At 42.5% G+C, this 26338-nt stretch overlaps 1 protein-coding gene and 1 long non-coding RNA gene across 2 annotated transcripts in view; one reads left to right on the top strand and one right to left on the bottom strand.

Moving 5' to 3' along the window:
* Nucleotides 1–26338, top strand: part of C2CD3 (C2 domain containing 3 centriole elongation regulator) — a 169520-nt gene that overhangs the window by 115887 nt on the left and 27295 nt on the right. The window contains exons 26-30 of the mRNA XM_089656482.1: nucleotides 1904–1968; nucleotides 5933–6141; nucleotides 12659–12759; nucleotides 17872–18030; nucleotides 24484–24695. Of these exons, the coding sequence (XP_089512608.1) occupies nucleotides 1904–1968; nucleotides 5933–6141; nucleotides 12659–12759; nucleotides 17872–18030; nucleotides 24484–24695 (746 nt within the window). The remainder of the gene's footprint in view (nucleotides 1–1903; nucleotides 1969–5932; nucleotides 6142–12658; nucleotides 12760–17871; nucleotides 18031–24483; nucleotides 24696–26338) is intronic.
* Nucleotides 1–26338, bottom strand: part of LOC149442140 (uncharacterized) — a 127257-nt gene that overhangs the window by 82386 nt on the left and 18533 nt on the right. The gene's annotated exons all lie outside the window — the stretch shown is intronic.

Below are 26338 nucleotides of genomic sequence, written 5' to 3'. Positions count from 1 at the left end.
TCCTGGACTTCAAAGGGCCCACTACTTCATTCCAGGGTGGATAAAAATCGATGATTTAAAAAAAAAAAAAATTTTAAACAGATTTTTTCAATTAAAATCGGATTTTTTTTTTTTATCAAATTTCTTTTCATAAAATGCTTATGGAGTAAAAATCTATCTAAAGATAGTTTTTTCTATTTAAGGTACATTAATAATTTAGTTTGTTCAGCATGAAATGGAGCGTAGTTATGTAGCATGAGGCTGGATATTCTGCAATATTTACATTTTCGGTAAACTCAATCAATGAATCCAAGCTCTGCAAGCTGAGATCACATGCACTGCATTGAGCAATTCACACAATTTACAGTAACCATGAGAAAAAACATAAATAAAATAAAAGAATAAAGAAATAAAAGAATTTGAGTCGTTCCCCAGCTATGTGTGATGAACCTAAAATCGGTTGTGATATCGCTGGTTTACTAACCTGACAGCTTGTTATTCTAAAAAGGAAACCTTCATTTGGTTTGAAAATATTAAATATTCTAACTAGCAGCAAGAATGAGTCGGATTCGTTAGATTTAAAGATCACCTGTCATTTTAGATCCATCATGTCATTGTTAGCGGGCATCCACTCACCTGCTGCCACCATTTCCCTCACCTTGTTGTGTCCCTGCCGCATCACCAGCCGTCCCATTAAAGCGAGTGGGACTATCGGTGAGTCAACAGCGGGTTAGAGGAGGAGCTGCTGCAGGACAGAGATGCTCATTATTATTTATTTCAGGTACTTATATAGCGCCGTCAATTTACGCAGCGCTTTACATATATATTATACATTCACATCAGTCCCTAACCCTCAAGGGGCGTACAATCTAAGGTCCCTAACTCGCATTCATACATACACATACTAGGGCCAAGTTAGACAGAATACAGTTGCCTACCAGCATGTCTTTGGATTGTGGGAGGAAACCGGAATACCCAAAGGAAATCCACGCAGACACAGGGAGAACATGCAAACTCCAGGCAGGTGGTGCCGTGGTTGGGATTCGAACCAACAACCCTAGTACTGCCAGGCGGAAGTGCTAACCATTTAGCCACTGTGCTGCCTAAAATTATGATTTAAATCAAGCCTTTTCATTAGTGATTTAAATCGTGATTTAAATCAAGTCCACCCTGCTTCATTGTGAACCTTGCATTGTGCTGGAAATATCAGGATAGAAAGACCTGAGTTTTTGCAACATGTGACTTCCTGATGGCCACTCTGGGGTTGACTTACTAAATACGGTGAATATAATGTGCACTACAAGTACACTTGCTTTAGATCCGAAAGAAAGCTCTGAAATGAGGTGAAGCTCTGCTAATTTAGTTTTTTTTTTTTTTTTAATTTTCCTTGTATATTGCCCTTAGATCTAGAGCAATTGCACTTTCCTTGTACGCTTGCAGTGCACAGCCTATTTGCCTTTAGTAAATCAACCCCAAAAGGTATAAGTGTATACCTTACTCTTCCCTCCAACAAACGTGCTTTAAGAGACTTCATAGAGGCCTTGGTTAACAATTTTATTAATTTGAGAATAATTAACTGTTCCTGCCATGTTTGAAAATCATAGGGACTTGGAAGGAAATGCTGCTTCCTAAGCCTGTCCCCAGCACACAGGTTGTGCGATGTGTGGGGAATGGCAGCACTAGTCTCCAAGCAGTCCAGATAAATGGCTTTAGTGGGTCGTATCAGGGCTGTAGTTTGAGGACCCCTGTTTTAAAGACTTTAACAAAACTGCTTGAAGCTAACTGAAATCCTTGCAAATGCCTTGTAAAATCTTGCTGTACATACTGCTCTTATATAATATGAAGCCTGCATGAACAAGGCCTAAGTTTTCATCTTGCTGTGAAAGATCACGTTTGTCCTTTTTTTTTTTTTTTCGTTCTGTAGACTGACTAAAGAACTTCTTCTGGACCCCCAGCAGACTCTGGTGTTCAAGGTGTGGCATAAGTCAGGTGAGTAATGGATACTGCAGCAATGTCTATCCCAATATTCATACCGGGGCCGGGCTGGGCTGCTTTCCTTTAGTACAGTGTTCTCCAAATGCGGCCCTTTCCATGACTTTATCTGCCACTTGGGGCTGGACACTATTCCTCCCACTGACAGCAACATTCCTTCTGCTGACACAAACAGTGGGGTATTATATTTCCCACTGACAACAACAATGGGGCATAATTCCTCCCACTGATACCAATTGTGGGGCATAATTCCTCCCTCTGATACCAATGATGGGGCATAACCCCTCCCTCTGATACCAATTGTGGGGCATAATTCCTCCCTCTGATACCAATGATGGGGCATAACTCCTCCCTCTGATACCAATGATGGGGCATAACTCCTCCCTCTGATACCAATTGTGGGGCATAATTCCTCCCTCTGATACCAATGATGGGGCATAATTCCTCCCACTGATACCAATGATGGGGCACTATTCCCCCCACTGATACCAATGATGGGGCACTATTCCTCCCTCTGATACCAATGATGGGGCACTATTCCTCCCACTGATACCAATGATGGGGCACTATTCCTCCCACTGATGCCAATGATGGGGCACTATTCCTCCCCCTGATACCAATGATGGGGCACTATTCCTCCCACTGATACCAATGATGGAGCACTATTCCTCCCACTGATACCAATGATGGGGCACTATTTCCCCCACTGATACCAATGATGGGGCACTATTCCTCCCACTGATACCAATGATGGGGCACTATTCCTCCCACTGATACCAATGATGGGGCACTATTCCTCCCACTGATACCAATGATGGGGCACTATTCCTCCCACTGATACCAATGATGGGGCACTATTTCCCCCACTGATACCAATGATGGGGCACTATTCCTCCCACTGATACCAATGATGGGGCACTATTCCTCCCACTGATACCAATGATGGGGCACTATTTCCCCCACTAATACCAATGATGGGGCACTATTCCTCCCACTGATACCAATGATGGGACACTATTCCTCACACTGATACCAATGATGGGACACTATTCCTCCCACTGATACCAATGATGGGGCATAATTCCTCCCTCTGATAACAATTGTGGGGCATAATTCCTCCCATTGATACCAATAATTTGGCTTACCATTCCATTGATGGGGAACTATTTCTCCTGCTGACCACAGGCATTATGTATTATTATTATTTTTTTTTTTTATTTTTTTTTTTTACTCTCACTGACCATCAAGCCTGAGACATTTACTCTCACTAATGCTTGAACATTTTCTACCCCCAACGGGCCAAAGTCCAGCCCTCCCCTAAAGTCTAAAGGACAGTAAACTGGTCCTTTGTTTAGAAAGTTTGGAGATCGCTGCTTTGGGATGTTTTTATTCAATCCTAATATTATGTGTATAATGCTGAAGCGCCAAAGCTGTGTGGCCATACGTAATATACGTTATCAGTTATCCCTAACTTTTAACTGCTTCCTGACCGCCATATAGCAGATATACTGCTACAGGGTGGCAGGGGTGCGCAAAATCACGTGTATAAATGCGTTATTTTGCATTTCCAGGTAGGGGGTGCGCGAGCGCCCTACCCGCGGTGCCATTCACTGCCACTGCTGGCAATCACCGGGTCCCGGCTGGTGATTACTCGCCGGCGCCCAATGATTGACGAGGATTTCCAACTGGGAGGAGAACTGTATGTAAACAATACAGTTCTCCTCCCTGTCAGCTCGTGAAGCACCAACGAACAACACATAGTAAAACAGCACACAGTTAACCCTTTGATTGCAGCTCATGTTAACCCCTTCCTGCCCAGTGTCATTAGTACAGTGTCGGTGTTTTTTTTTTTTTGCACTGATCACTGTATTGGTATCACTGGGGATGTCAGCGACACCAAGTCAGTTCCCCCCCAGTGTCAGAATGTCCGCCTCAGTCCTGCTATAAGTCGCTGATCGCCACCATTACTAGTAAAAAAAAAAAAATAAAATTCCAGTATCTATACCTCCATTTGTAGACGCTATAACTTTCACATAAACCAATTAATTTACATGTATTGGGATTTTTTTTTTAGCAAAGATATGTTTCAAAATACATTTTGGCCTAAATTTATGACTATATTTTATTTTATTTTTTTTATTGTACATGTTTAATAGCAAAAGGTCAAAAATATTGTTTTTTGTTTTCTCAAAATTGTCTTTTTTTTTTTTTTTAACTAAAAAACACACAGGTGATCAAATACCACCAAAAGAAAGCTCAATTAGTGGGGAAAAAAATGATGTAAATTTCATTTGGATGCAGCATTGCATGACCGCAAAATTGTCAAATAAAATAATGCAAAAAATGGCCTAGTCAGGAAGGGGGGGGGTAAATCCTCTGGAGGGGGGCAAGTGGATTAAGTAGACCTGAACTGGAGAAGTGCAGATTTACTATATTAAAGGGCCTAATTGCGTCTGAATAGTACCCTGAAAATATTACCTATTTCTTGAATGCCTCCTGAAAAATATCTCTGCGTTCCTGCTACTGGGTCTTCAGTATCATAGCTGTATATCTGTAGTGTGAGATGATCTGCAGCACTGCTGCTTCTGACTGCTAGTCTGACCAGATTTGCGGTGAGATTAGGTGAAGTCACTACTTTACTGCTTTCTGTTCTCCTTACTTGATAGGAAACTGTACCTGAAGACCTGCCATGCAAGGATCCCCTGCTTCTGCTTCATCCATTCTATGAATGTTTGCTGTTACACTTCTGCTGCTTCTTGATTGTAACTGTAACGGAACCGGACCCCGACTGCACTAGGGTATTTCCGTTAGACTCCTGTTTCCCTGTCCGAACACAAACCACGGACACCACTCTTGAATGAAACCAGGAAATAGACAGCTTTATTTTAACATAGATACAAGATATATACACAGGGCAGGGCAATACACACCCAGTAACAAGAAACACATCAGCAGGCAGTCCCATCAGGAGGAAGGGCTACCAGAAACACCCCCCACCAAGCCAGTACACAAACACATACATCCCATAATAGTTTGCTCCCAAGCAAGACACACAATAGAACAATGGGATTAAACCATATGGCATTAAACAATGAACAACCCCCACCTATACATGTCTACACAATATCAGGACATTTCACTCTGCACCTCTAACAGACACAGGGTGACTTACACATAAGAGGGATATGGGGAGCTGAGACAGGGGTCTCCCCACCTCTCCAAAATGAGCTGTGTTCCCCCACCCAAAGTGACTCCCGTCACAGTAACCTCATCAGTAATGAGGTGATTTGAATTGCAGGATTTCATAGCAGGAGAGGAGGTGCAGGAAGAACAGATTCATAGACTGGATGAAACCGAAGCAGGGAGATCCTTGCACTGCAGGTCCTCATGTGTAGCTGCTTCACTACCTCTGCTGCTGCTGGATCATTTCCTCACCAGTCTTCACATCAGTAGTAATGATGTCACAACACAGCAGGGGAGATGCCAGGAAGCACAGATCCATAGATTGGATGAAGCAGAATCAGGGAGATCTTTGTACTGCAGGTCCTCAGGTACAGCTTCCTCTCCAGCATGAACAGAGAGCAGGACAGTAATGGCATCACCAAATCTCACTCCAAATCTGGTGAGACTAGCTATCAGATGCAGCAGTGCCTTATGATCTCTCATTGAAGAAATGCAGCTGTGAAGCTGAAAGCACTGTATTATTGGGAGGAATTCAAGACATCAGGTTGGTTTATTCAGGGTACAGCTTAGGTACAAATAACATTTGTAGATGAATTCCAATAAGATAGTCATACTTCACTTTTTGAGCTCTGGAACTCTGTAAATATTTAGCATCTAATATTGTAAAGTATAATTGTGTAGTAAATTATTGTTTTTTTTAACTTTCCTTCACCCTGGCCTTTATCACAGAGCCTGATGAGAATGTATATCTCTCTTTATCGCCCTCCGTGCTTTACAGGTGATGTGGAGCGAGTGCTGGGCTTCGCCTCTGTAGATCTCTCTCCACTGCTGTCTGGGTTCCAGTCTGTGTGTGGCTGGTATAATATTGGAGACTTCACCGGGCAGTGCCAGGGCCAGATAAAAGTGTCCATCACACCTTTGGAGAATATTGGCAATCTGAGAGAGGAGAGACGAGCGAGAAGCTGCACCGCAAACGTACAATCTCAGGTGGGAACTACATATCTGTGATTTATTTTGACCAGTGTAACAGTTGCTGGAATCAGTGGGAGGAAAATGCCATGTTTTAGTGTTTTCTGTTCAGTGTTACCAAACTTTAAGGGCTCATGTACACTGCAGCTGATAAACTGACATTCAGGAGCTGTTCAGCGGTTTTTTCAGCAGCCCCTGAACTCTCCCTAATGTTTTCCTATGTGTCCATGTACACATCATCTTTACAGTCATTTACAGGCATTTGAGTTTACAGTTGTTTTCTTTGAACGCAGAAAGCTTGCGTTCAGCAGTTGATTTTATCAGCCTTTCAAACACAAAATTGTAAGCGCGGCGAATTGTGTTTATAAGCGTTTGCAATTTTTTTTTTTTTTTTAACTCTTCCAGTTCCCGATGCTGTCCAGAGCCCTTTTTCATCATGAAAAATGCATGTAGAGCGTTTTCAAGGTGCTCAGATGGACAAAACACTGAACACAGGATGTTCCTATCAAGCTTGTCACACATTGTAATGACCAATTCACACCTCAGACCTCTCCCACCCTTGGAAACAAAAGATATGTTAATGACCATTCACACCTCAAATTCCTCATGAAGACCCCCTGCCAGGTGACCTTAATGACTCCCTCCACCAGACACCTTTCCCACCCTTGGAAACAAAAGAAATGTTAATGAGCAACTCACACCTAAGCTAATCTCAACACATACTGCTGTCTCTGCTTCTACTCTCTGTATTTGTCTGAAATAGTTAATAATTGACCACTTTTCAGTGCATTCTGGGTATTTGGGAGGTTCTCCTGTGCTTCTCTTTAAAAAAACGCTTCTAAACGCAAACGCACATAAACACATTATGCAAACGCGGCTAAACATACTTCTTTAACCTATGTTTTCCAGCAGTCAGTTTCCATCATTCAGAAGTGTCCTGTGTACATGGGGCCTAAGGCATAACTAAACTTGCAAAATACTCACATCCACCTTCCAGCAATGCGGCTGTTACATCCCTCACCGGCTGAGGTCATGCTCTTCCCAGGTACTGGGTTTTTGGTCTTTTGATTGGCCGGTAAGGGATGACATAATCCTGAACATGCACGTGGGAGTCAGTTATTCTGGCACAGCCCGAGTGTGCAGGGAATGCACACGTCATTGTGCATTCAGTAAGCCCCCTTTCACACCGATTGGGACTTGTCATGCGACTTGACAGATCAAAGTCGCATGACAAATAACACTTGATTAATGCTATAGAACTCTTCAAATCTGCATGACTTTGAAAAAGGTTCCTGCACTAATTTTGTGCGATTTCATGTGCGACTTGCATTGATATCTGTGTATGAAGTCGCCCAGATGTCGGCAAGCTGCACTGATCAGTGGCTTTGAAATTGCGCTGAAGTAGTGCAACTTAAAAGCCGCACCCGATGTGAACCGGGGCTAAAAGACTGCAAGCAGGCAGGTAAGTATTTGTTATTGTAGAAGAGACATAACATGATCTCTTCAGGCTGGCCCCTTTTGCAGGTATAGCTATGTAAAAAATGTTAAATAAGTGCCTATACTGTGTAAAATCCAGTAGTACACGGTCTCATCCTGCTCAGCACTTGCTCTGTTGCTCTCTTTTTTTCAGCACTATGCCAAAAATGTAGAGGCCGGTCTGCTGACAGCCTAAAGATTTACTGCTGCTCAGGGACTTTGGGCTTCAGTAAAATGGCAGCCTCTGGAAAGAAATTGCTGGAGGTGATTTACAGCACGCACTAATTTTGGTAGTGGAATTATTAATGTGGATTGTATGTTTCTTGCTAAAGAACATTATCAAGTTTATATGGGTAAAGTTCCGCTTAAAAAACAAAACAATCAATGCACTTATCTTTGCAGAGGAAAAAATGCATTTATTTTTTTGCTTAGGAGCCTGCAAAGCATTGCACCAACAGTCAGGGGATCATTCAGTGGCGTCCCGAGGCAGGTGCGGGGGGGTGCGGTCCACACGAGGTGACACCGACTGCACGGGGTGACACCGGACCCGCTCCACAAAAAGGTAAGTTGTAAAGCAAGCCGACGATCCTCGCAGGATGGATCCGATCCATCCTGCGGGGATCGTCGGCATTCTTTACAACTCACCTTTTCTTGGAGCGGGTCTGGTGTCACACCGTATCCTGCAGGGATCATCAGCATACAACCTATACGGGGTGACACCGGACCCGCTCCAAGAAAAGGTAAGTTGTAAAGAAAGCAGATGATCCCCGCAGGATGGATCAGATCTGCGGATTGAGTATAATGGATTGGAGTCCGATCCATTATGCTCAATCCGCAGATTCAATCCATTCTGCGGGGATTGTCGGAGGGGGTGTCCCCAAGTGTTACCGCACCGGATGACACTAACCCTAGGGACGCCCCTGGGATCACTTGTGCAATGTCCGGCTCCTGCAGACTCTTCCTCCAGCTCCATGTCTATACCGAAGTACGGGCTTTAAGTTGAAGAGCTGGAGAATGTGTCAGTGGTCTAAGGGCCAGTTCACACTGCTTGCGTTTTCAGTTGCTTTTTTTCTGCATCCAAAATGCACAGAAAGTAGGTGATATGGTTGTCAATGTCCTATTTCACATCAGTGCTTGCAATTCCAGTGTGTTCTGGTTGCTGAAAAAAAAATAGAACATGCTGCATTTTTCCTGCACAGAACTATACTGAAACACGGTAAAACGCATCACAAATGCACTAGAATGCAGCAAAATGCACCAAAAATGCACTGGAACGCACATGTCCCTATTTAAATTAAAGGAGAGGGGAAAAAATTAACTGCAATGCATAAAAAACGTACTGGAAAGCATAAAAAACGCATCGGAATGAGCCAAAAACACGTGAAAAACACGCATGCAAAAACGAATATGGAACGCATCTGGACTGCGTTTCTATAGTGTGAACCGGCCCTAAGATTGTGTTGTAGTTGTCTTTGGAATACAATTATGGTGAACAAGTCCGTCTGCCATAATGGCAGATGGGACTTGTAGATCACAAAATTCAAAAGTGACAGCAGCTGTAAGCAAGCAGAACACTGTCAAAGGGGAACCTTTAGGAGGTGGGAGGTGGCTCGCTTTGCACGATGTTACACTCTAAATACAGGTGTAACATTGCAAATGGCTGAGTTAGCCTTTTATTCTTCAGCTATTCGCTACTTGGCCGCCACTGCATAGCAGATGTACTGCTACAGGGCGGCTTCGCTGGGCAAAATCACATGATTTTGCATTTCCAGGTAGGGGGCGCGCGCTGCTATTGGCTCCTGAGGAGCTCAGTCACCAGGGCCCGGATTGCGATTTTTGCCTGTGACTCAATGATCATCGGCAAACCTGAGAGATCTGTATGTAAACAACACATCTCTGTCCTGTCAGCATGGACGTGCTGCTTTCTATCTCTGCACTGCATCGCCCCAGATGTTAACCCTTCCTGCCCAGTGTCAGTACAGTGTCAGTGCTTTTTATTAGCACTGATCCCTGTATTAGTGTCACTGGAGATGTCAGTGGCAGTTAGTCAGTTCCCCCCCAGTGGCAGTTTGCTTGCTGCAGTGCCACTATAGGTCACTGATTGCCACCATTACTAGTATAAAAAGTGAATTAATTAAAATCCCTGTATATGTACCAACATTTGTAAATGCTAGAACTTTCACGGAAGCCAATTACTATACACTTATTGGGATTTTTTTTAGCAAAGACATGGAGCAGAATACACTTTGGCCTAAAATTATGACAAAATTGAATTTTTTTAACATTTTTTTATTGGACATGTTTTATAGCAAAAAGTCAAAAATATTGGGGGGGTTTTTTTTCATAATTTTCAGTCTTTTTTTTGTTTATAGCGCAAAAAAAACAGAGGCGATCAAATACCATCGAAAAAAGCTCTATTTGTGGGGAAAAAATGGCTTAAATTTAGTTTATGTACAGTGTTGTGTGACAGCACAATTGTCAGTTAAAGTAACACAGCGCCGTATCGCAAACAATGGCCTGGTCAGGAAGAGGGGTACATCTTCTGGAGGGCAAGTGGTTAAGATCTGTAGACCTGTAGGAAGTCTATGTACGATTGCCATACCAGTGCAGACAATACAAATGGCCAGCTCCTCTGCTGGTGCACAATGTATCGGTGTCAGTCAATGGGATGGAAGGGCCATAACTGCTACCTTGCCTAGGACCCCACTCTGCTCTTAAAGGATAAGTTCGCCTTTCATAACATGTTACACCCATATTCAGGATATTAAATGTTACACCCATATTCAGGATATTACATGTTACACCCATATTCAGGATATTACATGTTACACCCATATTCAGGATATTACATGTTACACCCATATTCAGGATATTACATGTTACACCCATATTCAGGATATTACATGTTACACCCATATTCAGGATATTACATGTTACACCCATATTCAGGATATTACATGTTACACCCATATTCAGGATATTACATGTTACACCCATATTCAGGATATTACATGTTACACCCATATTCAGGATATTACATGTTACGATCTGACCAGCCCCTGATCCCCACTTTGACAGCAAGCAGGGGAACTTCTCCCCCCTCGCTAGCTGCCCGGCCACGTCACTCATTCATAGCATTCTGTGAATGAGCGACTACAAGTCCCGACAGCCTTAGCGGCTGTCGGCTTGTCCTCAATGAACTACCACAGCACAGTGGAGTGCAAGGGTAGTTCATTGATTCTTTCTGTCAGTATATCTGCTTGCTCGTACATCCAATACAACAAGCAGATATTCTGACAGGTCTGCAAGAGACCTGCTTGGCATCAGCGATCTACTGATCACCGGTGCAATGGTTTCCAGGCTTCTGCAGACAAAAATAATTAATGCACTTTTTTTTTTCCCTGCAAAAAAATGTGCATTTATTATTTTTGTTAAAAAAGTGAACTTATCCTTTAATCTGTCCCTGGCTCTAAATGGGCAATGCACATGTTTTCTTTAATGAAATTCCAACCAGTCCATCCCCCCACAGTTACTACCTTTTGTACCACTAGCCCCTCCCTCCTAGATTGTAAGCTCCCAGGATCAGCCCCTCCTAACCCTCTTGTATTGAACTATATTGTTGCTGTATTGTCTCCCGTTATATTGTAAAGCGCTGAGCAAACTATTGGCGCCATATAAATCCTGTATAATAATAATAATGAAATTATTCTTGCTAGTGTGCATTAATGTGTAGAATTCCAGCCAAAACGTATCTTTTTGTTTTGGACACATCTGGAAAGGTTCGGAGCCTCTATCACATTCTACTTCCTTCTGTGTCCCCCTTTGGAAAGATTTGACCCTACTTCTTGCATGGTATCAGGGGCAAGAAGAAGGGGGGGGGGGATTTGTTGTATGTTATTTACCTGTAGAGAGGTGAAAAGGCTCTGGAATAGTCATGAGTTGGGTGAGGGGCTGATTAGAGACCATTTGTTCTGCAACCTGCCTGTTTTTTCTACTACAAGTGATTCAGGTGGTTGTAAAGCTGCCCGATTACTTTTACTTTTTTTTTTTTTTAGGCTACATAATATTAAATGATGATTGTGCCCCACATATTAGGTATACCAGAATGAGAGCAAAAATTCTAGGACTATGCTTTACAGGTTAATGCTGAATTGATGAGCTTTAAAGGCATTTAGGAGTCACCTATGGATAATTTTGGGTACCATACTTTTTCGAGGCTTCATGGGCGCACTCAATTTTAGGGTGTGACATGTTTGGTTTCTATTTGCTTGACTCAACTTCATCTATTGTTGTACCTAAAAAAAAATCCGGTATTAAATCGTGTACTGAAATTAACTTTGATGTTATAGGTGTTTTTTTTGTTTGTTCTTTTTTCACTGACAACATGGATTTGATAAACAGTTGCACTAACATCCATATTAATATCATAAAACATTGCAAAAACAATCATTTTATTTTCCATGTCCTCTGCTTTCAGAAAATATTTGGGGGGTTATTTACTAAAACTGGAGAGTGCAAAATCTGCATAGAAACCAATTCGCTTCCAGGTTTTATTCCCAAAGCTTAACTGAACAAGTTAGAAGCTGATTGGCTACCATGCACAGCTGCACCAGATTCTGAGTGCTCCAATACCCCATAATGTTTGGGGGGTTAACTAAAAATGTGCAGTTTATTGCCTGCAAAAAATAAAGGAAAAAACAGCATTGACAGTAAAGGGGCTAATAGTGAAATTATATGGGATTTAGGAGGTAGGTTTTGAAAAAAATAATAATTTTGATAGTCAATGGACCAAATATATGGTAAGTGCGTTTCATTTGTTGGGATATATTTAGTTTTTTCACTTTTACTAATTGTGTTTATCTGTAAAGTAAAAAAAAAACTATCTCACACTCTATCCAAAATGTTTTAAGCCTTTCTGTATGTACAAATTGATGGATCAAAGCAGCCCTACTTGATATATTCGTAACAACCAGGTGACTAATGTCATGTCATGAAATGTTACACTTTTGCAGCTTCTGTCACTGCAGGTTACAGACTTGTTATTGACTCTCTTCTCCAGGTGACAACACACACGTCTTTCCTGTATCAGCCCAGCCCCATATTCAGCTTCCCCCTCCACCAAACTGAAAAGCCAGATGGTCTCATAGATCCTACTGAAAGGTAAGAAGCACATTATGATGTATGCAGATGAACCCATTGTTATCAGTATCAGGTTTGGATTTTGAGGAAGGTCCCTTGTGACGGGAGTGACTTTGGGTGGGGGGCCCATGGAACCCAGCTCACTTTGGAGAGGTGGGGAGAACCCTGTCTCAGCTCCCCATATCCCTATTATGTGTAAGTCACCCTGTGCCTGTTAGGGGTACAGAGTGATCTGTCCTAATATTGGGGTGGGGGGTTGTAGATTGTTTAATGCCATGTAGTTGCATCCCATTGTTCTATTGTGTGTCTTGCTTGGGAACAAACTATTATGGGATGTATGTGTTTGTGTATTGGCTGGTGGGGGTGTTTCCGGCAGCTCTCCCTCCTGATGGGACTGTCTGTTGGTGTGTCTCTTGTTACTAAATGTAGATCGCCCCGCCCTGTGACATTATGCAGGGAGGGGGGATTGTCCCCTAAGTGTATATATCTTGTATCCATGTTAAAATAAACTAGTCTACTCCTGGTTTACTTCAAGATTGGTGTCGTCTAGTCTTGTATGGTCTGCTGTGGTGTCTGTTGTTGGTGTTCGGACAGGGAATCGGTAGTCTAATGGAAGTACCCAAGTGCAGTCTGGGGTTGGTTCCGTTACAGCCCTCAAAATCCATCTCAATGGATTTTCTTTAATTTGCAGAAAGGAACAGATTCAAAATAATACCTTTTTAAAGCCCAGTTGAACTCACTGTAGTAGCGTCGCCTACTACAGTGATTGTCAGCTTCCCTGGCAGCCCCTCAGGTAGGAAACATGAATGCTTTCATTGATCCAAGCCATACTTACATTGTATGTGGGCCAGTGTAAGTATGCAATACAAATTCTACCTGGAGTTCAGCTTTAATGCTTACAGTGCTTTTGTTGCTCACCAGCACCCTACACAAATTCAGAGGATTGCATTTGCAATTGGATATTTCACCCTGTCTTGTCAAGGCATGCTTGCCTGTGCACGTCAATCAGCAACACTTAGTGCCAGTTCACACCAGAATGTGGTGCGGGAAACCCACATCCTGTTTCCCGCACTATGTTTAAAACATACTGCCCTTGCAATTAGATTGAGATGAGGATTGTGAAAGCGGATGGGCTTCCTGCCAGTTATTTATAGATCGTGTTCCCTCTGTCTATCCTATATAGTGTTTTGGATGGGGATGTTAGAAAACCCAGCAGTATCACGGTTCATTCTAAAATGTCTAATGAAAGGGGAAGAGTATGTACACAAACAAGAGCGTAACTAATGTTTTTGTGGATCTGTCATAGGAAAACTAATTAAGTTTTAGTTGGCACAGCATTTGCCGCAGTGAGAATTAGTTGAAAGAAGTACCCAGACACCATTGAACACCAGAAAAGATTCTAACCCTTCTCAACTATTCCCAAAAAAAGAACTCTATATATTTATTCTAAAAGGGCTTTTTGTTGAAGTTGCACTGTGTCGCTGTGTGGAGGCCACCATCTTGGAAGAAGAAAGGCTTTGCTTCTTCATATTAAAGCTGCCCTTCTGAGAACTGGTGATCTGACAATTGATGGGGAGATATTTTAGAAGCAACAGAAGAGGTGAAGGAAGTACATATCCATAGAATTGATAAAGCGGAAGCAGGGAGATCCTTTTACTGCAGGTCTACAGGTATAGCCTCCTCTCCAGCAAGGAGAGCAGTGAGCAGCAAAGTATGACACCAAATCTCACTCCAAATCCTGTGGACTAGCAGTCAGAGGCAGCAGTGCCTTAGATTTCAAACTGCAGATATATAGCGATTAGGCAGCAGATGGCTAGGAGATAGGCTTATAAGTAAAGGGTACCACATCCACTGCATCGATACAAAGACTAGAACAATTTTTGAAAATGAAGAACTTTTCAGGTACCTCAAAAGGCCATATACACAATATTAATACTATTTTATTTATATCTTAATAAAATATGTTAAAAATGTATATGCCATCAAATACATAATTGTATTTCAGTTGTACAGATATCTCCTTCCAATATCTACTAGAAGCTCACAGTCTATCTAAACCCTTAGGGGAGAACAGTATTGGAGTCCATGGCTGAACTAACTTCCATGGTAGATTGTCAGCCTCCCGAGCCTGGGTTATATTTCAGGATATAGAGGCACAGTACTGTGAATTTTACTGGTGCATTTTGGTACTGGGAAATTGGCAGCCAACCCGGTATCTTTAGTGTCTTCTTGGGATACGGTATAGATCTGAGGACTATGGGCCCAACAACATTAGAATAATAAAGATACAATGGTGGAAGCGCATACTGCTCTTCCCTTAGGGTTTAGGTGGGCTGTGAGCGTCTAGTATCCAACCACAATTTACATATTTTGATGTGCTTGTGGAGGCTGGACTACTAAAGATATCATGAGGTACCCCGGGAGACCTGTGGTTGTTCAGGAGACACTTTGGAGTGACTGTACCCAAGAAAATCTCACAGCCACAAATGGCTTCAGTTGTGTTCCTGACGAACAGTTGTATATCAGCCTTTTGGCTAAGATCAAGTGTAATATCTGTTATCAGTTAAAAAAAAACATTTAATAACCATGAAATGCTTCAAAGGTTTCCATTCCATGGCTTTATTAGCATATAAATGTACAGTATGTGCTAGGGATCAAATGTGTAACCTCTTTAAAGTGCTTGTAAACCTTTATTTATTTATTTATTTTACCAAACATGTTATCCTTATGTACTCTGTGCAAAACTATTGCACAGAGCAGCCCCGAAACTCCTGTAGTCAGGTCCTCCACTGGCACTCCTGGCTCCTCCCCCAAGTTCCTCCATAGCAAGATGCTTGCTATGAGGGCACTCATGCAGGCTTGCTTCTGAGCTGGCTTTGTGTGTCCATCGACACTCAGAACACAGCTCAGCCCCGCTCCCTCCTCACTAGCTGTGATGGTCTCTGAGCCAATGAGGAGGGAGAGAGCTAAGAGAGCAAGATTGGACACAGGAAAGTATATGGGGGAGTCTGAGCATTGAAGGTCTTATACCTTACTGCAAAGAATTAATTATGGTAAGGAACTTTTAGCCTTTACAACCACTTTAATAGTGAATAGATGTTGGAAGAGAAAATTGTTTTCACTTTTAGCTCAGCCCCGCTCCCTCCTCACTAGCTGTGATGGTCTCTGAGCCAATGAGGGGGGAGAGAGCCAAAAGAGCAAGATTGGACACAGGTAAGTATATGGGGGAGTTGGGGGGGGGGGGGGGCCTGAGCATTGAAGGTCTTATACCTTACTGCAAAGAATTAATTACGGTAAGAAACCTTTAGCCTTTACAACCACTTTAATAGTGAATAGATGTTGGAAGGGAAAATTATTTTCACTTTTAGGAAAATTGTATGAGTTCTTCTGGGTTACTTGAAAAGTCCTTATATTTCTAGTCTTGGCTTTGAGGTTGCAGAACAGGATTGTCTAGGCACATGAATTTCTCTGCTTTTTTTTTTTTTTTTTCTTTCTCCCCCAAAAGTAATTGAGACCAGTGGTCTCTAAACTGCGGATTTGGGGACCAAATGTGGCCCTTTGCGTGCCTTTATCCAGCTCTTGGGGTACACTTCTTCCCACCGAAACAACACGTTATTCTGCCAACTGATGCCAACAATGGGGCGGCGTTTCTCCAATTGACACCAATAATGGCGCAGTGTTCCTCCCGATAATACCAATGATGGGTCACTATTCCTCTCTCTAATACCAAATCTGGTGATGTTTACTCCCACTGATCCCAGGAAAATCTCCACTACTTCCGCAGTCTGGCCCCCCTAAAGTCTGAAGGAAAAAAAACTAGCCTGTTGTTTTAGAAAGTTTGGAGATGCCTGATTTAGACAAAAGGTAGATATTTCAGGGCACTGCATGTTTCACATTGTTAAAGAATAATTCCTGGCATGGCTACATTGTTACATTGGTCGAGATTAGGTCAATGAAACTGTGTGTACGCCATACCTGGCCAATCCCCCTGGAAGCTGAAATCACTGAAGCAGACACCGTTGCTTCACTGAACTCTACTTGCTTCTAGGTCCCACACTGTACCATTGGAACTATGTATAGTAAAGCTGGACCAATGTATGTATTCCAAGCTGAACCGATGCAACTATGTATAAAAACAATAAGCTATACCAGGAATTTCTCTGTAACATTCCTAGGTGTGTTTTATAAGATAACAAAATTTGTTTTTGAGTTCAGATCTACTTCAAAGCAAACATCAAACCTTCCATTGCTGACCAGCATGTAAAAATACTAGTGGCCTGTTATTTTCGGCTTCAATATTTCCTAAACTGCTGACCTGAAAAGCGTGTGCAGAGTAACAAAAATCACAGTAAGGTCAGATCATGTCCTCTGTTTACCACTGTTGTGATACTATAGTTCTACTATAGCATATAACAATGTAGTGCAGCGCTAGGAATGATAAATCTGATAAATTGCCTTTATGGTAAAATTATTAAAAGTTCATGAGTATAAAAATCAAAAAATTTTCAAAAGTGGCAATCGTGCTCTGAAGGTGACTACTTCATAGACATTCCGGCGCTCGTGCTGATGGAAGTAATACAATTTGCGCACTCACCAGATACACAATCTTAATGCACATATATATAGGTATAGATGTCCTCTCAATGGGATCAGGGTAGAACAGATGAAAAGTAATCCTCCCTCTGAAGGGTAGATATCACAGCGGGCGATTCCAGGGTTTAAAGCCGATCCAAGCCAGCCAGAGGTCCCTTACAGGGTATGGTGGATGCAGTATCCTGGGTAGACAGGCGATCCTTTCTCTAGGTACTCAGATGGACCTTAGATGGGCTTCATGTGCACAGCGGGGGGGGTCTGGCTGCATTCATAGATGAGCAATGGGGCTCATTAGAGGGGGGGAGCACAGAGGGGATCCCCAGGTCTCCTGCACGTGCGTTCAGTGGTAGGTAGGCTGTCAGTGGATGGAGGGATCTCACTTGCCTCTGCTGCTTAGATCCTCAGAAAGTATTAGTCATTGGATCAAACTGATCACTAGACGAATAGCAGGAGGAGAGTTCAGCCACGGCAACCTACAGTACATGCAGTCTTTCATTTCAGTTTTACAGATTTATACTATGTTTCTTTTTTTTCTTTTAGGAGAGAAAATGCATTCCTAGCAGTTGGCAATACAGAACACACAGAGACCATGAGACGTTTCCAGGAGTCGGTACACCAGGCAGAACAGAACACACGAAGCGCAGAACACCTAGATGTCCTTTCACAGTCTTCCCGCACATCACTGCTGTCAGCACTTAGGTAGGCGAATGGGACCATAAAGTAATTGTAAACCCTCACCTTGTAAAACAACCCAGAAATGAAAGGCAAAACATTTGTGTATAGATACAAAAACATAAATACCTTTTTTTTTTTTTGCTCCTTTTTTTTATGAGTGATCACATTCCTTCTGTTCTCAGCTGCAAAACTAGGAGAGGAGAAACAGCTGCACACTGATTTTCCCAGTAAAACGCAGGGAGTGGGAGTGTCAGTAAAAGTGTGATCATTGGAGGAAAGCAGGCAGAGTTCCCAGCATAATTATTTTATTTATTTCAGGTACTTATATAGTGCCGTCAATTTACGCAGCACTTTATATTGTACATTCACATCAGTCCCTAACCCTCAAGGGGTGTGTCACGATCGCACGATCACAGCCACCAACCTGCGACAATCGCACGACCGCGACCAACAATAATACGTCACGCCCGCGGTGTCAGACCCCAGACCTTCTCACCAAACTCGTGACCGAATGACCGGCCGATCTAAAACCGCGGTGTGACGCGCGTAACAAGGCGACACCCAGCTGCACCCTGCACAGCGATTGTCCAGCTAATGGGCTACAATCGGTGCCTGCAGCCTGAATGCGCTTGTTACTGGGTCGGGTTAATTACGCAACTAACCCTCTACTGCCACCACCACTTTTGTCGGAGACTGGGAAACTCCCGTTATCAAATATACACTATAATGATTGAAATATTGATCTATACAACACGGTCCGCAGGCCTGTTATACAGAGATTATAACAAACAATAGCATCTCTTCAAAGGCAGGAATTCGTGAATTGCAAGTAAGCGCTTAGAAACAGTTCAACACTTTCAGAAAGAGAGGTTTATTACTAAAAGAGTCAAACAGGTGCAACAAAATATTTACAAAAAGATGTAACTAAGATATATATCTATATATAGATAAAGACCCACAACACAGGAAAGAGATAATAGGAAGGAAGTTAAAGGGTTAAGTTACTTGTCAATACGCCTTGGTTTGTAAGCAGATCCAAGTTGCAGAGCGGAAAGGGTATTTGATCTCCTGCTGTTACGATGTTAAGATCAGGAGATGTCTTTAGCTTCGCTTTCGGCTTGTCAGCCTGTCTTTTTAAAATCCCCCTGCAAGGGGAGTGGCTCTGAATACTGGCCACTGCACTGTTTTGGGAGGGGTCAGTCGGGCGAACTCTGAATTAGAACCAACATCTGTCATGATCCATGACATGAAACATAGGGGAAAAAACCTGACTTGAGGAATGTTCATTTCATTCTGTCATCTTTAACTGTTAGGTTTTGGGAGGTTACACTCTCTTTCAATTCTGGGGAGAAGCTGCCTTATTTGTTTTATGATGGGTGAGCCTACACAAGTGCTGGGGTCAGTGCTTCCCAATGCTCTGATGAGCTGGCCTTATGACTTAGGTGAGGAAGGCTACACTTTCGCAGACTGCTCGGCACCGGACTAAGGATGCCTTAACCTGCGGCTGACCCACACCATCTGTCACTGTGCCTCTCAGGAAGGGAGTGGGTAGGGAATGAAGGACTGAGGAATACTTCTAAATAATAAAAAAAAAGGGAACTCCACGTCCAACTCTGATGAGCAAGTTTGCTACAGGGTGTACAATCTAAGGTCCCTAATTCACATTCATACATACACATACTAGGGCCAATTTAGACAGGATCCAATTCACCTACCAGTATGTCTTTGGAGTGTGGGAGGAAACCGGAGTACCCGGAGGAAACCCACGCAGGCAAACTCCAGGCAGTTGGTGCCGTGGTTGGGATTCGAACCAACGACCCTAGTACTGCCAGGTGGAAGTGCTAACCATTTAGCCACTGTGCTGCCCATTACTGAACTGACCATGCTGTGCTCTCATGGCTAGTGTGTTTAATTTTATTATGAAAGCAGAGAGACTGGCAGCAACACAGGTATTTCACACAAAGGAAGCAATACAAAGAGAACAAGATACTTTTTCATATAAGTACATGGTACAGCAGGCACATATCAGGAATAAAAAAATGTTGGATTTTTACATATGCTTTAAGGGCTTTTTCACAAAGGTGTTAAAATAGAGCTAGTTGGGTTGTGTTTTTACTGCTTCACAACTGCTTATCAACATCACTCAGAATTTTTGAACTAGGGAGCAGATGGAAGTGTACACATTGCAGTTTTAGCATTGAATTGCATTGCAACGAGGCAAAAATAACTGCCCGCAGAGTTCGCATTTACTCTATGCAACTGCCTCCATTCACGTCTATTGAAATGCACCACAAGCATGCCATAATGGCACTATAAATGTGCCTATGGTGGGGTTGCAAAGCGACCCCAAAAGTGATCAGTTCCCATTTTAGCCTTGTAAATGAAAAAAAAACAAAAAACAATGCAAGGTATTTGAGGAGTGTTGGCAACAAGTCCAGAACACTGGGGCAGCACAGTGGCTAAATGGTTAGCACTTCCGCCTGCCAGTACTAGGGTCGTTGGTTCGAATCCCATCCACGGCACCACCTGCCTGGAGTTTGCATGTTCTTCCTGTGCCTGTGTGGGTTTCCTGCAGGTGGTCTGATTTCCTCCTACGATCCAAAGACATGCTGATAAGTTAATTGGCTCCTGTCTAAATTGTCCCTAGTATGTGTATGTATGACTGTGAGTTAAGGATCTTAGATTGTACAACCCTTGAGGGTTAGGGACTGATGTGAATGTACTATATGTATATATATGTGTGTGTGTGTAAAGCGCTGCGTAAATTGACGGCGCTATAGAAGTATCTGAAATATATTAAAAATTAAATAAACATTCATTACCGCTATAGGTACGCGAATGTGTGTTTAAAGACTACTATAGTGTGAGAAAAGAGCCCTTAATACATGACTACTGTTGTGCTAATGTGGATGCCAGCCATCAGACTTGTTTATTACAGGTATTTATGTAGCACTGACAATCTATACAGTCCTTTTACATACTATACATTCACATTAGCCCCTGCCCTCAAGAAGCTTGTAAACGAAGGTCCTATCCCACATGCGTACACGCATACTTGGGCCACTTTAGACAGAAGCCATATTTCCTGAAAAAAAATAAATAGGTAATGATGCACATCTTTTTGCAGGAAAAAATGTTCATTTATTATTTTTTTGACAGGGCCCTGCAGAGTATTTCACCCATGATCATTGGATTGCGGGCACAGTGTCAGTTCTTTGCCTGTAACTCTGTACAGGGAAAACCGTTCCTGAGCTGTAGGCAGTGTGAATGAACTGCAAGGTTGCTGATCAGCGTACTCGCAGGTCGTTGATACTACAAGTTCGTCTGCCGCAGTGGCGGAGGGGACTTTTCTCATTCACAGATGAGCCCCTGCACATCCACCCTGATTTCAAAATGTGACAGTGGGTGTGGGGAGAAGAACATCCTTCTGCTGTCACAGGGGGTGAGGGGGGGGGATGCTGCACAGTAACATGTTACTCCCTAAATAATGGTGTAACATGTAACATTTTATTAAGAGGGAAGACAGGACAGCACAACCACCATAGTGCCTTTATTGAAAGAGAGAATACTACTCACACAGTGAGAACCGAGAATACTACTCACACAGTGAGAACCGAGAATACTACTCACAAAGTGAGAACAGAGAATACTACTCACACAGTGAGAACATCAGCAGACATGAACATGAAAGGGTCGGTGCCGCTTGAGCTGTAATAGCCTGATCTGCATTGATGGAGTAAACACTGCTATTACAGCTCAAGCGGCACCGACCCTTTCATGTTCATGTCTGCTGATGTTCTCACTGTGTGAGTAGTATTCTCTGTTCTCACTGTGTGAGTAGTATTCTCTGTTCTCACTGTGTGAGTAGTATTCTCTGTTCTCACTGTGTGAGTAGTATTCTCTGTTCTCACTGTGTGAGTAGTATTCTCTGTTCTCACTGTGTGAGTAGTATTCTCTGTTCTCACTTTGTGAGTAGTATCTCTTTCAATAAAGGCCGTACATGTGATTTCTGCACTATGGCGGTTGTGTTGTCCTCTCTCCCCCCTGATGTTATACATGTGGAGTTCCTCCTCCATGACTGGCAGCAACACATTAGTAGTGGCAGAGATCTCTGTATAGTTTAAGGGCTACCACTCTTCAGTCTTTATGACCGTTCACTGTATTGACTTTCAGCCTTTTGTTTTTATTCATCATATCATCATTAAATATCACTTTTTATTTTTTCCTTTTTTCTTTTTCATCTGGGGTAGAATGGAATTGGAGCCTGAGAGCCATGTGCTAATCTTGGCGTTTAGCATTTGGTGTTGTTTTATTTGGTGTTGTTTTATTAATGGTGAACCTACCTTTTATTCGATCAGCATGTCTTTGAAGTGTAGGAAGAAACGCACACAAACACGGGGAGAACATGCAATCTCTTTGCAGATGGTGTTCTCACTGAGATCTGAATTTAAGACCCCAGTTCTGCAAGGCAGACATGCCGACCCCTAAGCCACTGTGCTTGCCTGATTTTATAACAAGACACTAGCTGAGCTGTAAAGTGATTGGTTGATATGGTTTTAAGAGGGTGACCATAAGAATTACCTGCAATTACTGGATGAGAACTGGATTTTGTAGGGCATTATTAGGGGACATAAGTGCAAAAACTTTTAGCTGCCCCCAAACTATTACATTTTTATGGAAAAGTTTGGATGATTTGAAAAGATGGTTAGAAAAGCGGTTTCAGGAAAGATCACAAGATTGCACAATTTTATATGTCCTCAGCGGCTGTCCAAAAAATTGGTCAGTTAAAACTTCACGTCTCTGCAAATAAACTTCCTTCATTTACCAGTGTAGCTACAGATTCTATGTTTCTCAAATAAACTTCCTTCCTTTACCTGTGTAGCTACGGATTCTATGTTTCTTAAACTTCCTTCCTTTACCTGTGCAGCTACAGATTCTACATTTCTCAAATAAACTTCCTTCCTTTACTTGTGCAGCTACAGAATTTTACGTTTCTCAAATAAACTTCCTTCATTTACCTTTGTAGATACGGATTCTATGTTTCTTAAACTTCCTTCCTTTACCTGTGTAGCTACGGATTCTACGTTTCTCAAATAAACTTCCTTTCTTTACCTGTGTAGCTACGGATTCTACGTTTCTCAAACTTCCTTCATTTACCTGTGTAGCTACGGATTCTACATTTCTCAAATAAACTTCCTTCATTTACCTTTGTAGATACGGATTCTACATTTCTCAAATAAACTTCCTTCCTTTACCTGTGCAGCTACGGATTCTACGTTTCTCAAATAAACTTCCTTCCTTTACCTGTGTAGCTACGGATTCTACGTTTCTCAAATAAACTTCCTTCATTTACCTTTGTAGATACGGATTCTACGTTTCTCAAACTTCCTTCCTTTACCAGTGTAGCTACGGATTCTACGTTTCTCAAATAAACTTCCTTCCTTTACCTGTGCAGCTACGGATTCTACGTTTCTCAAATAAACTTCCTTCCTTTACCTGTGCAGCTACGGATTCTACGTTTCTCAAATAAACTTCCTTCCTTTACCTGTGTAGCTTAGGATTCTACGTTTCTCATAAAGCTAAACTCTGGGCACAACAACTTTAATTTAAATATTCTCCTCCATAGCTCCAAAGGATAGAAATTGGCTTTGTGTGCACCAAATGCCTTTGCAAACCCAGATGCAAACAAAAGATGAGAGCTGTGGGAGGGGCCCAGCAAGTCCCACCCACTACATACTGCCTGCAGAAAACTACAGGATGGGCGGAGACCAGACCAGTCACCCTGTACATGGAGAGAGAGCAGCAGTGACCGGTCTTTATTACAGGAAGCTCCTGCACAGAGGGAATTTTTACATTGGTTTCTGCACAGATCTGGAAAAAATACACAAATTTAAAGCAAGGATATACATGGCTCTTGTATTTAAACCATATTTGATCATCCCAGAGTTCAGCTTTAAAGTGATACTAAAGGCAGTTTTTTTTTTTTTTTTTTTAAATAATAAACATGTCATACTTACCTGCTGTGTGCAGTAAAGAGCAGCCCAGATCCTCCACTTCTCGGGTCCCCCACCAGTGCTCCTGGCCCCTTTCCCCTGTCGGGGGCCCGCTACTGAGCTGCTGCTCTGTGTGTCCATTCATACATGGAGCTGTGGCTCGGCCCGCCCCCTCTCTTCTCATTGGCTCACTGGCTGTGATTGACATCAGCGAGAGCCAGTGGTTAGGTGAATATTAGGGGGGCTGGGAACGGAGGCTGCACACAGATTTTTTTTTTTTTTTTTTACCTTCATGCATAGAATGCATGAAGGTAAAAAATGTTCAGCATTGATGTTTGTGGCCATAATGCAGGGAAATGTCTTGCAATGAACACATGGGAAATGTTGTGATGTCTGTCCTGACTGTGTTCCATTGCAAAGGCTTTTCCTCACTGGTATTTTACATACTTTAATGAGTTTCTTTTACTTTTTTTTCTTTTTTTAGGAAAAACCTTAATGAGCTGGATGATATCCAGAAGTATTTTAACCAGAAGCTGTACAGGAGCCTCTCGAGCACCGCGCCACGTGGAGGAGCCACAGAACATAGTGCAGAGAAGAGGCCTCCCATCTCCACCAATTCTGATGAGGACACGGATGCTCAGTTATTGCTGAAGAAATCCAGTCTGTTGGTCTCACAAGTCAGCAGCCTCATCACTGGTGAGAACCAAAATTCAACAAATTTTATAAAATAACAACCACTCCAGACTAACCATGAGACTCAACCACAACCACACCTAGTGATACTAAACACACGCTGTATGACCGCCTGACCTCTGGAAAATTTACCGCTCTTCCTGACTAGGCCATTTTTTTGCAATACGGCACTGCGTTACTTTGGCAATTGTGCGGTCATTCAACGCTGTACATAAATGAAAGTTATGTCATTTTTTTCCCCCTACAAATAGAGCTTTCTTTTGGTGGTATTTAATCACCACTGCAAAAAGACAAACAATCATTTTGGGGGAAAAAAAACTATATTTTTTACTTTCTGCTATAAAACATATCAAATAGAAAATGTAATAAATTTAATATTCATAAATTTAGGCCAATATGTATTCTGCTGCAAATCGGGGTATATTGATTGGTTTGTGCAAACTATGGTGTATATACTGGAATTATTATATATATATATATATATTTTTATACTAGTAATGGAGGCGATCAACGGGACTGCGATATTGCGGCGGACAGTCTGACATTAACTGACACTGTGGGAACCAGTGACACTAATACAGTGATTAGTGCTAAAAATGCACACTGTTACTATGCTAACGACACTGGCTGGGAAGGGGTTAAACATCTAGGGCGACCAAAGGGTGATCTGTGTGCCTAGCCACTGTTTTTCTGTGTAGTATGTTGTGTTTTTACTAAGGGATGCACAGCAGAAGCAGAATCGCGTCTATATATACATAATTCTGCACACAGTGCAACAGTGTTGCCAACTGGTTAAAGTAGTTCCCTGCATTATTTTATTTATTTATTTCAGGTACTTATATAGCGCCATCAATTTACACAGCGCTTTACATATATATATATTGTATATTTACATCAGGCCCTAACCCTCAAGGGGTGTACAATCTAAGGTCCCTAACTCACATTCATACATACACATGCTAGGGCCAAATTAGACAGGAGCCAATTTGCCTACCAGCATGTCTTTGGAGTGTGGGAGGAAACCGGAGTACCCTGAGGAAACCCACGCAGGCACAGGGAGAACATGCAAACTCCAGGCAGGTGGTGCCGTGGCTGGGATTCGAACCAACAACCCTAGTACTGCCAGGTGGAAGTGCTAACCATTTAGCCACTGTGCTGTCCACATTATGGTAAAAAATGTTTAGGTATCGGTATTGGCCCCTGACCTCCCCATTCCCCTTTTTACTTACCTGAGCTCTCAATCGATCTAATGCTGTGCACATCTGCAATTCTAATTTCCCCTCACTTCCGGGTCTCACAGGCTTTGTTGAGGCAGCGGGAGCCATTGGCTCCCACTGCTGTCAATCAAAACCAGTGATGAGGGAGTGGGGGGCGGGGAAGTGTCCCGCTGTCTGTGTCAATGGACGCAGCAGCAGGGCTCAGGAGCGAGCCTCTGTGACTGCCCCAATGGGAAGCTGTTTCCCATTGGGGGTACCTGGTGGAGGGGCGGAGCCAGGAGTGTCAGAATAGGAGGTTCGGGGTGCTCTGTGCAGTTCAATTCAGGGCAGGTAAGTATAGATATGTTTGTTATTTAAAAAAAAAATCCTTTACAACCACTTTAATTTACAATATCCCTTCTTTTCATGTATATGGATGATGGCGTCACT

This window comes from Staurois parvus, unplaced genomic scaffold (assembly GCF_062004578.1).
Source record: "Staurois parvus isolate SC_StPar_1 unplaced genomic scaffold, SC_StPar_1.0 ptg000909l, whole genome shotgun sequence".
NCBI classification, from domain to species: Eukaryota; Metazoa; Chordata; class Amphibia; order Anura; family Ranidae; genus Staurois; species Staurois parvus.
The sequence above is the reverse complement of the archived record's forward strand: the minus strand, read 5'-3'. Positions and strand labels throughout refer to the sequence as shown.